The 15,360-nt window shown below is 42.5% G+C and overlaps 1 protein-coding gene across 6 annotated transcripts in view; it reads right to left on the reverse strand.

The window, feature by feature from the left end:
- Window positions 1–51: 51 nt before the first annotated feature.
- The window catches only part of ACTN1 (actinin alpha 1), an 88,422-nt gene continuing 73,113 nt past the window's right edge, over window positions 52–15,360 (reverse strand). For 3 of the 6 annotated variants that reach the window (XM_051791386.1, XM_051791384.1, XM_051791383.1), the window contains 10 exons: window positions 14,777–14,927; window positions 12,298–12,406; window positions 11,648–11,788; window positions 9,539–9,721; window positions 8,709–8,843; window positions 7,694–7,873; window positions 6,623–6,769; window positions 4,376–4,441; window positions 2,759–2,917; window positions 52–943 (listed from right to left, as the gene is read on the reverse strand). In XM_051791386.1, the coding sequence (XP_051647346.1) occupies window positions 785–943; window positions 2,759–2,917; window positions 4,376–4,441; window positions 6,623–6,769; window positions 7,694–7,873; window positions 8,709–8,843; window positions 9,539–9,721; window positions 11,648–11,788; window positions 12,298–12,406; window positions 14,777–14,927 (1,430 nt within the window). In that variant the 3' untranslated portion in view covers window positions 52–784. Of the gene's footprint in view, window positions 944–2,758; window positions 2,918–4,375; window positions 4,442–4,980; window positions 5,062–6,622; window positions 6,770–7,693; window positions 7,874–8,708; window positions 8,844–9,538; window positions 9,722–11,647; window positions 11,789–12,297; window positions 12,407–14,776; window positions 14,928–15,360 lie in introns of all 6 variants that reach the window. The other 3 variants (XM_051791382.1, XM_051791381.1, XM_051791385.1) reach the window with 2 other exon arrangements.

The raw sequence follows: 15,360 nt of genomic DNA on the forward strand, positions 1-15,360 counted from the left end.
TAAACTAAACAGGGTAAACAATTTTACTATACAAATGAATAAAGTCTAAAGTTGTTATCACAAGAATTTTTTAATATGGTTTGTGACAAGCAATATCAAAGTTATCAACTCTCAAGCTTCATGTTCTGAAACCAGACAACGCTCAGGAACAAAAAAAGTTGTGCACTGATAACATAGGAGGCGTATTGTATTTTTTAATTAAATATGAAAAAATGAGCTGTGTACATTATTTTTTCCCTAGAAAACACAGCAATTTCAAAAGTTTATCATAAAATATCTTCATGAAATGAGTGAACCAGCAAATACATGCACTTGTGTGCCTTCCCCCCTCCCAAGATAAATGTGATAAGAGAGACATACGCAAATGTAATAGTTAACAGAACAGGTGGAGTTTTGTCATAGTTTGGTTCATTTTGGAAAGGATGGAATGTAACATTGTGCTTGACTTTCTACGTCACAACAAAAAATATTTGGTGCAATATTTTAACATTTTCTTTTTAAGCTTCAATCTGGTGGAGAAAAATACCTTTTCTATAATAAAATATGTCTGTTCTTTTTAAAACGTAACTTTTTTGCACAAAATAATTTTGTAAACTGTTATTTCAAGGGCAAGGTAGGTGGTGCCATGTCAATGTCCTCCCCCCCTACTTAAAAATGTGATCGATTATCTGAAGCAAAAGAGGGTAACACAAAAAAGAGCAGAGCAGAGGTTGCTTTGCAAAGAGAAGGTAGGGTATGTTGGACGGGGGAGAGGGGAGGGAGCGTGTGGTGGGAGAGAAAAAAGTTAAAGGTCACTTTCGCCATAGAGCGCTGTGGAGAAGGACATGTAGTCCAGGGCACCGGGTACAGCATCACGGCCATTGTAGGGTGCCATTCTAGCAATGCAATATTCAGCTTGATCAGGAGGCAGTTCCCGCCGTAATTCATCCACAGTGATGTAGTTCTGCAATGAGGACAAATGATAAGGCAACCATTACTTTCAGAAAACTGACTTTCCTCAGAGGGACAACCACTCCCTCTCCCACCAGGGCAGCAGACAACACTCAGGGACAGGACCCCAACAACTACGCTGGGGACATATACCCGCACAGGGAGCTCTCTGCGCTTACGCCTCGGGAGGACATGCTCTCGCTCCCTACCATATGGACAAGGAGGAGGTTTTTACAGTAGAGAGAAAACTTGGTTTTGCAGGAGAGATGCCAGCGCACATAAAGAAAACACCTGGAGGTAAGTAAGGTAACTTGTTAGTTTAAGACTGTGCCTTCCTGTTGATAGAGGAGGTCCTGTTGAAAGCAAATGTGAGGTAGCAGTAATATAATTCGGATGCTGTACCTCACCAGCAGGAGGTAACAACTGCTTGTGCTGCTTGAGAGTTGCCATTCCCTCTCTTCAGAACAAGGGAAGGGGCCATCCCCTCCAGCTCTTGCTGGTGGCACCAATGCAGGCAGCAGACAAGCAAACACTTTGTATTGCTTCCACAGTTCCAGCAACAATCCTCGCCTTTCACTGCAGACATTTTTAATAAGCAAGCAAAACTTATGGACATTGGACTTCTGGAGACTCACTGCACTGAGCTAGCTAGCTTGGCTTCTCTCCATGCAGTGGGCAACAGTAGTTGCCTGTTTGCTAATCAATATATTGTCTTTAGCTAACTGACTCATGGGCATTTTCAGTCTGTCTGAACAATAGTTCAGGTTTCACACCATCCTTCTCCCTCCTGTGACTTCTTATTTTTTCCCCCTGCTTTTCAGTTTAATGACTGGGTAAAAGGTATTTTTCTTCATAATGAAATACTGATTCATGTTATAGTCACCAGAGCATATTAAACACTGACAAATATAGTTAACGTACTGTACAGAATAAATGAGTTAATAAGTAATACTGCATCCCAAAGTACCTCAGTGATTAGTTTATCTGAATAACATGGAATTTTCAGGCCTCAAAAGACAATAGAACTGGCTTCAGCCAGGTAGATGTCTAAAGGACTGGTATCAGGGGTTTCTACATCATGATTACAAAAAGATTCTTAGTGAAACATAGAAACCAGTACTGGATTTAAGGGCAACTCATTATAATCTGAGAAGTGGTATCCAACTTTTCATGTGAGATAAATAATTAGCAAATATAGAAATATGTTAATATTACATGTACATATTATTTGTTCAGTTACATAAAAGATTAGTGGGCATGTAATAAAAATAAGATTACATATTCTTTTATCAACTGCTTCCACTGACGATGTAAATTCAGAAAATTATTACTTTTTGTATCATCCCCTGAGTTTTCCTACTTTCGACCAATTTCTGTGATTAAAAGATGCTCCTCTTGCAAATACAGCATATCCTCAATGAAAATCTGTTGGTTGTATAACAACTGATAGTGACACATGTATATCTGAGAAAGGTCATCTCAAGTTTACAGCTGTCAGTAATTAATAGTTTTCAAGACTAATCAAGAACCGTCTGTTGAACTTATTCATTTTAAAATAACAAATCGCGACCAAGCTCTTAATTAAAATTTTAAAGCAAGAGTGGGCAGCAAACTTCTGACTGAGAGCTGAACAGGACTTTTGAGTGCCTTGGCAGGCTGCTCATTAACCCACGCTTTAACCTTGCACTCCTCCAGCACTACAGAATGTTCCTGTGAAAATACCGTCCACACTGGAGAGTGCTTCCCTCAACACTTTCTCTCAGAGACAAGAGAGAAAAAGGAAAGCAGGAGCCATGCAGATGCAGGAAATGAAGGTGTAGAGCCTGACCTTATCTCCAGCCAGGATCTTGAAGGAAGCCATAACTTGGTCAGCAGTATCAGTATCTGCTGTTTCCCGGGACATGAAGTCGATGAAGGCCTGGAACGTCACTACACCCAAACGGTTAGGGTCGACAATGCTCATGATGCGGGCAAACTCTGCCTCTCCCTGGGGAACAAGAGAGTTATGTAAGCCTGGACATTTGGGCAGCTGTGCTATGAAAGTGAGGAGAAACTGTTCAGCAGCCCATCTCACAGCTAGAAAAACAAAGCCAAACAGAAACCACCTTTGCTTTTTTTTGTAATCAGGATGTTCTTTTTTAGCTTGCTGTTGCGTACGTATGCTTCCCATTCATTCGTCCTTTGGAATAAAATATTGTCACCTGTGCCCTAGGATAACATCCTGCTCCATCTAGCTCTAGGACAATGCTCCTATCATGGAACAATATCATACAGACTTCAGAGGAAGACCCAAATTTCTCTATACTTGTTGTGCTAGATGTCTGTAGCAGTATTTGAAGATCTGCACTCCTCAAATCCTTTTACTTTCATTTACTTAAAGAGAACTTTTACAGTTTTCTTCAGCTGACAAAACAGAAACCAGTAGAGAAATGTCTCTGGGATATTTCATTGTTATCTTACTCATATTTACTAGGCAGCTTTGGAAAGAAGGACTTGCATATCTGGAGTAGCCCAGGAAAGTAGTTTTTACAGGGAAGATCCTTCAGCAAAGTTTTGCTACAGAAGCCAAAACCTTGTAGTGCAGGTTTTTGCATTCCTTTTTGCATATAAACCAAGATCATCTATTCTCATCCCTGGGACTTCCCAGAGAAGGAGGGGAGAGCAGAGCAGAGTCTTCTCCTGGGAACAGGCTCTCCTAACACATCTAGAACAGAACACCTTCAAGAGTAATTAAGGCACCTAATCAAATGTTACCATGTCTTGGCATGCTACACTGAAGAGTCTATATTTATCCTGGGCAGACGAGTAAGATGATTAAACACTGCTTTGACTGATATCAGGAGCAAAGACACTGAGAGTGCAGCTGAATATGTTTGCACTCTTCTGCCCTTTGGTGAGCATCAGTCTTTGGTGAAGCTCTTTCTATTAGTTGTCATACCTGTCAAGGTGCCACATGTTACTTCTCTGAATATTCAGGTACTCGGGTGAGGAAAAAGTCATGGGGAGAATGACTGGAACTTGAACAAATGGTAGGAATGAGAGGAGCAGTGTTTTGAGTGTATTTAGAAACGAGGTCTTGTATACACTTCACAATAAGTTCAACTGACACTCAGGGCTGGGGGAGGTTGTGTGTGCTGTGCAGAGTGCAGGTATCAATATGAGGAAGTTTATTGTTTCTTCCACTGGTAGCTACACAGTTTGATAAATACAATTGTTATTTGAACCACACAGGAATGAGACAATAATTTCCATTTTTTTTTACCTTTAGCTACCACTGTGAGACAAGAATTTTACATGTACAACTAAGATTAGTTTTAACGTCCATTGCTGATAATATTGGAAAATAAGGCTATATTTACCTTGATTCACTACACATTCTCCCTTTATTTTTGAAGGTGCCTAAAAGAATCACTTTGAATAGGAGTGACAGAGGGCTCTACATTACCATATTGTAACCCATGGAGATAAGGCAGGCTCGGAAATCTTCACAATCCATCATACCAGTCTTCTTCTACAGGGAATGATACAAAGATGGAAAAAGCCAAGAGAGAAAGGGGAGACCAGTCCAGGAAGAAGTGAACCCATAGCAGACATTACAAAGAATGAGATTCAGCAGGGAGATGATGGAAGAAAGGATTTACAGGACAATGAAAGACAACAGAGGAAAGGTAGTTTGTGAAACCATGAATGAGCAAAGGTAGGTTTGGACATGGAATTGTTTACACACAAGAAACATATTGATGGTGAAGAAAAGGAATTAAGATACCAAGGAAGACAGATTGAAGGATGGACAAGAAAAGTTTTAAGTGACAAAGAAGTAAATTGAACAGTTTGAGGACATAAAAGAAATTCTCCCAAGACAAAAAATTAGGGAATTAAAAAGGAATAGGTATCAAAGTACATTTAGAGAGGAAGCAGTATAGAAAAGTGATGTATATACAGTCCAACACAAGAACAACGACGGATTAAGACAAACAAGAAAAGAAAGGAAAAAACTGTTATTTTTTCACAGTTTAATATCTGTCTGTGTTCACCACTAGCATTCAGTACCTGTGCATCGTTTCCAATATCGTAACCCAAGCTGATGAGACAGGCTTTGAATTCCTCAGGGCCAAGTGTGCCGGAGTGGTCCTGGTTATGCGGTGTGCCAGGCAGCAGGACATGCAGTGCCAGTGGGGTGACGGTGTGGGGCAGAAGGAAGGGAGACACAGAGAAGTTCAAAGGGAGGTGAAAGGACAACAAATAGGTGCACCATGCAGTGGGTGAGGAGAGAGGGAGAGGAAGAATGACATGCAGATAGAAAGACAGGGAAGAAAAATAAAAGTGCACAACATTAGATATCACAATGACATTTCAGGATGTGCTAAAAATGCTCTTGGAACAGTTCCTTCTCAGAGAGCTCATCCCATCTTGAGAGCATTTGAATGACAAAAACAGTTGATGCTCAGAAGCCTCAAGATATCAATCTCCCACGTGAATCACTTGCATCACTGCTTGTTATCCAGTGTCAAAAGCCCTGTGTTTCACTAGTAACCCGGAGTGCAGGTAAGCAGGCAGAGGCAGTGGGAAGCATTGCCTTAATCTTATGGTCAAAAGTTCCACTAAAGGAGTAGGCGAGGGCAGGTATGTTTGGCAACACACCCAAGGAAGCTTAGCTGTCAGGGCACCCCAGGAATAGACAAAGAAAAACAGCTGAAGCTCAGGGGAGCAGCATTATGGCTGTATTTATGAGACCTGCACATGAGGTGGAGCTTTGACTGGCAAAGCTATTTCAAGTGCTCAGCTCTGCAAACAGCACGGATGTACAGCACAGCACGACATGGCTTGGCAGCTGCTCTTCCTTTTGCTCATGCCCACTCCCCCAATGTTTGGATATACCAATCAAACAACACACAAGCTACCACAGGAACTAAGAATCGCCATCCACCCTGCAGCATTTTAGCTCAGGACAGCCTCCAAGCACTAAAGACCCCCTGTGTGCTGCCACCATCTCTTGCCAGATCAAGGAAGCTACAGACAGGATGGTGGGGACAATTTTAAGTGACTTTCCTCAGAAGTTTCAGCTTTTAAAGTCAATGTCCAAATCAAATAGAGAGTTGAAGGTGGGAAACTCATGTTCTGCCCCTTCAGACTGTGAAGGAAGGGGCAAATGATATGAAGGTCAAAATTAAAATCTCTATAGAACTTTATGGGTCCCTCTTCTAAGAAAAGAAGCCATGGTTTATTTTTCTTAGATAGTTAGAGAGGGGCTGAAATAGCCAGTGTTAAGCAATTTGAAAGTGTTGCCAATCTCTGAGGGCAGGCTGCCCTCAGATACACCAGCGATCATATACCAGATATACCAGAGATGGCATATCAGAGTGGAGAACAGATGCTCCAAAGAACTTTATAAATCAAGATAATAATCTGCTCTCTGGAGAAGATGGGGTAAAAGTCTAATTACCTAAAAAACCCTTCAAACCTTTCCATACTTTAGCTTTACCAGGAAACGTGGCAGTTTCCTGTGAAGATATACTTCTCCCAGACTAATGATCACTTGCAGTCTTCACAGAAATGACTGCTTGACAGCATTTTAAAGAATAAAATATCTTCTATTGATCTTATTTTGTCACAGTGACTGCTTGTTTTTATTGCACTGTGCAGTCTACATGAAAGCTTGTAGCTTACCAAGCTGCAGTCAGCACTGACTTACCCTGTCAAAATGGTTGAAAGAAGCCCGGAACTCATTCATCTGTTCCTGGCTGATTCCTTTGGCATCACGGGTCAGAATCTGGTTTTCCACTTCATTGATAGTTCTAGCAATTGTTGTTAGTAACTGTTCCCAGCCCACTCGGATATGCTGGAAAAAGAGGTCAGGACAATTTTAAAATTAAGAAGTTGCTCTTCAGCCTCTGAGGCCAGTGGATCAAATGTGCTACTTATTGCAAACTAAATGACCCTGGTGTCCAAGGCAGAAGTCCATTTTCTCACAAAAGCTTCCTTCTCATCTGCAGCGTGAGCCAGTCAGATATTTAAAATCTGAATTTTGACCTAAAAAAAATACCAAGGAGGCCAATTCCTGATATTAAGAAAGACTTGGTCCTACTGCAAAATTCCTTTGCCTAGTCAGAAAGGCTCCCAACATTTTGGGGTCCTTTAACACAAATGAGAAGCAAATCCAATGCTTCTAGGACTTAGTTAAGCAAAAAACCCTCCTTACTGAGAAAATAAATAAAACACAGTGCTTGGAAGACACTGGTGCTCTACTGTCTCTCCTGTTGCTTAATGGAGATGGCCAGATACCAAAAGACAAGTTCCAAAGGCTGTCTGTGTTCTGCTGGACTCATGTTGAACTCAGATTGCTCCCAAGAAACCTCATGTTGTCAACAGAAATCCAGTCTCAGATTTAAAAAAACTTCTGTTGGACTTTTTTCTTCTGCCAGGCTGTGGCAGCTCAAAATCATCAGCACTTTCCTTTCTAATCCCAGCTAATAGGCTGCCACAATAGAGTGGCAGGAGAAATGAGACCTGACAATTTTTCAAGCAATACTATTGACCTCATTCAGATTGTTTCTGTTGTCTATATTTGGAAGTGCATTGGAATGGATTGGCATGAAGTACAGCAAGGCAAAAATGAAATTCAGTGACATGTTGTTGCATGCTTGGCCACATTGTCAAGCTCTCTGTTTTCCTAAGAACCAAAACACTTTGCCTGAGCTAGATGTTGCTGACACTACCTGGCCACAGCAGATGAGGGCGTCTAATCTGCTGCCAAAACATTTACCTCCATGGTGTAGTTGGTGTGCTTGTTGTCAAAGATAAGTGCTTCCTGGATCAGCTGGTGGTCTCCTTCCAACTGGTCAATCTTTGGTTTGTAATTCACAATGCTTTTCTCGTATTGCCGCAAGTGGTTGAGCTGGTCCTCCAGGGTCCCGTGCATCTCTATTGAAATGCGGCCAATCTCCTGCATTAGCAAAGTCAAAGGGGTTAAGACTCCACTGAAAGGACAAGCCTCAACATGCTTGACATTTATTGCAGCGATTTCACTCTCACACAGGATGATGATTCAAAAAAAAATAATCTCATGGAGCAGTTACTTCACATAAACTGAGACAGTGTCAGCAAAAAATTTAGCAGAGCCCTGAACATTTTCCAAGTGAGGTGAATCACATAAGATGTGTCTAACACAAGGATACATAAGAAAAGGAAACTGCAGTCCATAAGCTAGTAATGTACCAAGCCAGATCTTTTTCTGGTGTACTGTCTGCCACTAACTTAGTCCCTTCATACAGACATATTTCTGTAATCGCTCTCTTCTTTCCAGCTTCTGCCATCAGTAATAGGTTCATATTCTTGCATTTCATCAACTCCATTTACTTCAACTCAAATCTTACCTAAAAAGAGATCTCCCTTAAAAATGTCTCCTCTGAAGATATTTGATATGCTAATTGTATTTATTTTGTCATGTGGATCAAGACCACTGCTGTGAAAGCAATTGCACAAACTATGTCTCTGATCTATAGTTTTTAACTTGCTGCATATAAACACAAATCTTAAAATACCAGTGTTCCCCATCTTAAGTCATGCTTTTTGTCTGGTACTAAAGAGTTACAGGGAGAAAAGTACAAGCGCTTCAGTAATCGATATCAGTCTTGGGATTCTTTGTATTTTCTATGATATTTCTCTTACTGCAACTTGGAAGAAAGAATGGCTGTGACAGTGGTCAAGAAAGATCAAGGATAAGAATATCAGTGAAGATCACAAAGGAAAACAGTGTTTCAAAATTTGCAAAGCACTACCTCCATCTTGGTCTGGATCCAGGGTCCAATGACATTGGCCTGTGCACCAAACTGTTTACGAAGTCGTTCATTTTGCTGTTGGCGAGCATGTTCTTCCATCAGGGCTTGATCCCTTCTGGGAACCAACTGCCGCACCTACAGCAAAGCATAACAAAGTGTGCAGTTCAGACACATAAAGGCATGTGTACAGTAAATGTAGAGGTTGCTGCAGGGGAGGGAGGAGTAGGTGTTTGCACTGAAAAGTCACATTTATGTCACGATGGGCGTGGAATGTGAATGCTATCTGCTGTAGGATGCACACTGCAAACTCATCTCCAGACATGGAAGACGAGAAGAGGCTTCCATTCAGTAGTTGTGTTTTTGGCAGCTCATGTTAACTGAGTTGCAGGATCTCACTTGGGCGATTTTGTTTTGTAGTAAGAATCATCACCACAACTACTATGGACAGTAGCTACTCTTAAGATTACAGCAAAGAAAGGCTACTTGGCTGTGGAGATAAAACATCTGAGGAGTTGAATGGTGACAAAGGATGCTATTATACTTATTTGCAGGTCAACTGAAGACTGAAAACCTCAAAGCTTTGAAATTTAGCATCTTTCATTTAAAAATAGCACGTAAAAGGGGTTGAAACACTTCAGGCATTTGTATCAAAGATCTCTTCCACTTTCCAAGCACATGGCAATTGAGCCAAAAACAAATGACAAAATTCCACTAAACTCAGCAGTAAGCATGAGGGGGTAACTGCAGAGTAAATAATCCAGTTCCTGGGGCCCCAGTGGTTGAGCAGTGACATTCTCCCTCGCTAACTTGCAAGGTTGGAAAGAACTCACATGTTCCCATTTGCCATTGATCTCATGTGGGGTGATCGTAGTGTAAGGATTCGTTCCTGCCATGTTGACATGGTATGTCTGGACAATCTTTGAGACTTCATTGTGGATTCCCAGAATGGCCTGTCGCTCCTTGTCAGCATCTGGCAATGTGGCTTTGAACTGCTCATGAGCTGTGGTCAAGCCCTGCAGAAGGAAGGCAGCAGCAAAAGGAGGGTAAGAGCATTACTTACGGAATAACCTCTTCAGCAAATGGATGCCTGCAGAAGTGATTGCAAAAGCTTACATATTCCCAGGATACAAAGCAGTCTACTCTAACACACTTTTCAGGTTCTCTCAGTATCACTAAATGGGCTGTTTTAAGTAGTAAAATGATATGAAGTCTTGTTTTCCCTCTGTTTCTGTCCCACGATGACCAGTGACCGAGATCACATACCAAAAAATTGTGGAATAATTCTGTCTCATAAGTTAGAGGGAACTATTTTTCCAACACTGCTCAGTAACTGCCCATCAGCTCTCTTGGGAAGAAGATCTGACTACTACCATTGCTATAAAACAGTCATGTCTCAATAGTTTAAATGGGCCATGTTTTTCTTCTCCCACTAAATATGTACTTATTCTACATCCAAGGTAACTCCAGATGAGTCGAAGGAGTCAGACTCAGTCTGAATAGAGTCAGTTAGAACCAGGTGAAGGTCTTCCAGCCAACAGCAAACTCGCACAGGCAACACATACTCCTGCTGTTGGAAAACAGCTCCTTCTCCCTGAACGCAGCAGGGCCTTTCTGCTCCCCATCTTGCTGTGGTGCCTGGGCTGTGCTCCAAGGACCGATGGTTTGGGCATGCTTGCTGGTAGTTTGTGGACAGTTGACAAGCCAGTTGGTCCTGGCTCATCTTCCACTGCTTCTACAGGCCTTCATCCTAGCAACCTAGAAGATCAAGTCTAGGGAAGCAAATGCAGGGAAAGAGGCAGCAAAATAAACGGGAAACAGGTGTGTGCAGGGATAACTGAGGGAACAGTGTGGATAGAAGAGGGAATGAAAGTAAACCACATGATTAACCACTCCTTCTCACAACACACACAGTGCAACTACTTTTTGTAAAATTCCTTCCTTACTTGGTGACTCATTACTTTGCAGCTGCTGCACAGGCTATGGAGATGTAATACAAGCGTAGGGGGCTGGGAAAGATATTGCAAACAGTCACAAAGAGATGACAGAAGTGTTTAAATGCTGTTTAGGTTTGTTCTGCGTTATGAAAGACTTAATGAACCCTTGTTCGGGAGAAAAGGATGGAAGAAACAACTAGCTGCTCAGTAACTATGTCACTACTCCTCCGCCCCCTGGCTGCATGGTATTCCCTGTTGGTGTCCCATTTGCTCTCTCACTGATGGTCACACTGCTGTCAGCCATTCTGGCAAAGAGCTGACTTGGATTCTTTTCATGAGGCCATCAAGCACGAGAAATAGAAGTCCCCACTGCAGTCCAGGAAAGAGTAATGCTTGCTCTCTGAGGTTTGAAAATTACCAGTAGATAGCTCAAGTTGCTTTCCTAACACCCTTCCAGAAGGGGAAAAACTAAGATACTGTCTTTGTTGTCTTACAGGAGGCAAGACAACTTGCATTTCAAATGGTAATTCAGGACCAAAGTGGTCAATTCTGATTTTTCTTGTGCTCAGTACCGAAAACCAGCTGGCAGCACAACAACTGTATTCATGGTACATCCTATCACGTAGGACCAAATGACTTAGACGTGACATTACATGGGAGAACTGACCTGCAGACCCTGAGAGTAGCACTAAGTTTTGCTCATGTGGGTTAAGAAAAATTCCACAAGATCTGAAAGGATTCTCTCTATTTTCAGGCTTCCATTAATATGCCTCTGGAATTACACTGAAAAAGCTGCTTTCAGTTCATTGTGTCCAGCTAGGGTGGTGTCCAGGTTTTTGGAGAAAATCAAGGAAAAACATACTCATTTTTGTTTCTCTGGGTAAGGCTATCTCAATAGAGCAGAAGCGCCAAAGCATCACCTACAAATTCATCACCACTCTGAATCCAGGAGATCCCCAACTTCTCTCTATCCCAGCCTAACTGATGCAAATGACTGCTCTGTACCTGGATCTCCTCAATGGTGTGAACAATGAATGTGTCCTGCAGGTCCTCCATGGCCCCTTCCATCCAGTTATTGAAAGGGGCAGCTCGTTTGGCATATTCCAGGTACAACTGGTCAATTGTTTCCAGTAACTTCTCTGTCCTCTGGGTATGCACCAAAAAAAAAACAAAAACAAAAACAAAAAAAAAGAAAATCAGGAAAGAAGTTAGAGAAGAATAATCACATAGACATATGAGTTGTCTGAGCTGCTCCTTCTTTTCAGACCTTTTGGTGTTCCCAGGATAGCACTACTGTAAAAATCTCTCTGCTATTAGAGATTACACACAGAATAGATTTTTTTCCTCTGAGAGAAATAAAATAAATCTAAGATTCTTTGAAATAAAACAAAATAAAGGCAGTCTTTTCAAGCAGAGTGAGATGACAAAACACTCAAAAAAAGTAGAAATAAATCAATAGCCTGAGCAAACAAATGGCACCATAATTGGGCTGGAAGAAAAATAGCCTAAATATACTGAAATGTAGCCCTTGTTTACAGTCCAGGATGTTCTAGGAGTTCACAAATGAGCTGAAATTACTTGTACCCACAGCAGCTTGCTTCCCACAAATGACCTATCAACATAATCCTGAAGGTCCAACTTGTAATATGTCTCACCTCTAAGGCTTCTCTACGTTTCTGGGTTAGGGCACCCAGATTATCCCACTGATCACAGATCTTCTGGCACCTGGCATTGACACTGGGAGAGTCGTAATAGTCCAGCTCACTGTAACAGGTGGGGGAAAAAATGACAAGAAGTCAAATAAAGACCTTGTGGAGAAATATGAGAAACCCATTAAAAATCTTGATCAGTCTTGAGGACAGATTCAAACAAAATGCTCATGGTCTCTGCAAATAAAGTGAAGATATCAGTATTTAGTTTTGGAGACACTGTATGTTATAGTACATCAAACAGCACAGAACAAGGCCTCAACAAATACTGAGTCTGGCTACCTGATGGGAATAACCTGGCACTGGGGGAAGGGAGAACAGACTTTTGCTCTAACGGGGAATAAGCAGATTATGAGCAGAGCAATCTGCTCCTGCATTCTGCTTAAGAACATTACGCAGGCTAACCACTTGCATCTTGTACATCAGAATGGAAAGCAAATATTTTATTAGGAATGCTAAGAAACTTCTAAGATAGCTATAAGATTTGCATAGCACAGGTGGCAAGGAATTATTAATTACACAATCCAATAAATTTATTTAGGACAATCTCAGAATAAAAGTGTAGGTCTCTCCTATTTGCTTGACAGGGATTGCTTTACTGACATATCTATAGGCCGGCACTCATCAAGGACAGGCTGGTAAAAGTATGGTTGGGGAAAGGAGAGTTACAGGGGCAAGTTGAAGCACGTGGTCTTGCACTGCTTTGTGCTCATGGTTCTGCACATGGTCAAAGAGGGAGAAATCTGCAGGCAGAAGGAGCTGGGAAGTGTCAGCCTTGAAAGAAAAAGGGATACTGAGTGATCCTGGGCCATCTGATGAGCATTTTTCTAAGCAGTAATACAAGTTATGCTCTTGCCTCCCCCAGCCTTGTTTCTTCATGCCATTGTATTGCCCTCCTGAGGTGTGTGGGCACCACTGTTGGTGGAGTCCTCCAGTAAACTAGTCAGGAAACTGATTTGGGCTAAAAATAACTTCTTTGCTAGGTTTTTAATCCAGATCAGTTGCTTGATCTACTTTGCTGCAGAGCAGCATTGCATATGAAAGAACTCCTGAAAGTCTGACTTGTAGCACACCCATGCTAAACCACTACTGCTGGGGAGGGGAACATGCCATGACCCCAAACATGCCTGGTACTGTAGCTGCAGTGGCTTCCTCCAGACTCGCTGCATCAATCTGGCAGTGTATCTCTGGGGAAGAAAAGAGCTTTGCCATGGTTTTTCAGGGCATGGCCTCTTTGCTGAAATGGAAGACGCCTTTTGCAAGAATGGCAGAGCCTGCTGTTCTCACACTTTGGAAGAAGTACCTCGTAACCTCTCTCACAGCTTAGGCCTCAGTCTTCCCTGTTGCTCTTAGAACTGCAGCTGCTTTGGCTAACATGTAGCATGTCCTTTGGAAGTGACAGGTCAGGTAATGCTTACTGACTAGCCAGCCTCAGTTTTAATCTTACAGACACGGAGGATTGCCTTGAACCCTCCTCCTGTTCCAAGGTCAATCCTCCAGTGGACAAGGGAGCAATTGTGTAAATACGTGTTGTTAAAGGAGATAATGGTCTTGATCCAGTAATCCGAAATTTTTAGAGAAAAACAGCTTTTCAGCCCAAGAGTACTGATCTCAGCCCAGACACTAACTTTAGATAGACCAGTGTGATATATAAATCTTTTTAAAATAGGAAACAGAGTCAAAACCAGGTTGTTCAGACTGTTTTTTGCCAAGAAAAATGCAGGATTTCAGAATCTCTCTGTGCTGCAGAGACTAGGTTTTTACCTGCCTGCTACCTCTAGCAATTAGACTCCTACACTAATGAGCCCCCATTTCTCCTGATAAGCTGTATTACTCCAGGAAAAGAAGTGGAAGTGAAGGTTTCCAAGCTGGAGGGAAGCAGAGAGAGAGCTGAGCTGTTGTGAGGATGCCCTGGAGCAAGCGCTGAACAAAGTGCACACAGTGCAGTACTCCTGGGGCAAAGGGTGAGGCCACGATGGGCTCAAGCAGGTTTTTTTCTGCTAGAATAAAGAGGATTTTTGTATTAAAAGAGAGCAAACTGAGAGCCTGCTATCCTCTCCTCTTTCTTTCTGCTCCAGGAAGAGTATGACAGTGTTACAACTCTGAAACCTAGCAGGTGCCAGTAGCAGGTCAGACTCTTTAGGAAAGGGTTCACAGCAGCATAATGAGCTGGCAAAGGATGGAAACTTGGCTTGGGAATATAATTCTGCCACCTCCTCAACAGCACCCACAACTCATCCGTTTTCTGGCCTGCTTTTCTGGTGTGTCCGGATACCGGAGAGCAGTATCCTAGATACTGTTTAGAAACAGAGGAAATTCCCAGCATTTTTGCATGGGGATGGATTTATAGCTCTCCAGAGGGCAGAGGGCAAGGCTCATTAAGCCTCCCTGGCCCCAAGGACAGACATGCTCTGGGTTGCCGTACTTCAGCTCTTGTGCGATTGCAGCAATCTGTTCCACGCGGTCCTGGTGTGCAGCCAGGTCACTCTCAAATGCCTCGTGTTTCTTCAGCAGGGCCTTTATCTCCGAGAGGGTTGCAGTTTCATAATCCTTCTGCTGCAGCATTGCTTCCTTACCTGGGGAGGGAGCCAAAGGACAGAAGAATGAAGGACAGGACCAAAACTCCCCAAAGCCTGCTCCCTGCCACCCAGGTAGCCTTGGGGACCCTCAAAAAGGCATCTACCCCACTACAGCCACCCTGCCCGAGGCTTGTCTCCATGCCTGTTGGCCTAGAGAAGCACAATCCTCACTTTCAAACCAAGGGGTGTGAGTTTGCCATTTAAAACAGAGAAGCACACTTAGTGCTGAGAAGCACACTGAGTAGCTTAAGCCAGCACTGTCACAGTTTACACTAGACTTGTCTCAGCATGTGCAAACTGGGGTATGCTGGTCCTGTAAACGCCAACTGTAGCATTTACTGTACAGTAACTTTGCCTTGGTCCTGTAGGTGCTCTCTTCTATCCAAAGTTTTCACTTTGCCACCGTTAGAGAATGCCAATGTTGACTGTA

This window comes from Manacus candei, unplaced genomic scaffold (genome assembly GCF_025592945.1).
Source record: "Manacus candei isolate 608988 ecotype Guabito, Panama unplaced genomic scaffold, ASM2559294v1 h1tg000033l, whole genome shotgun sequence".
Taxonomy (NCBI): domain Eukaryota; kingdom Metazoa; phylum Chordata; class Aves; order Passeriformes; family Pipridae; genus Manacus; species Manacus candei.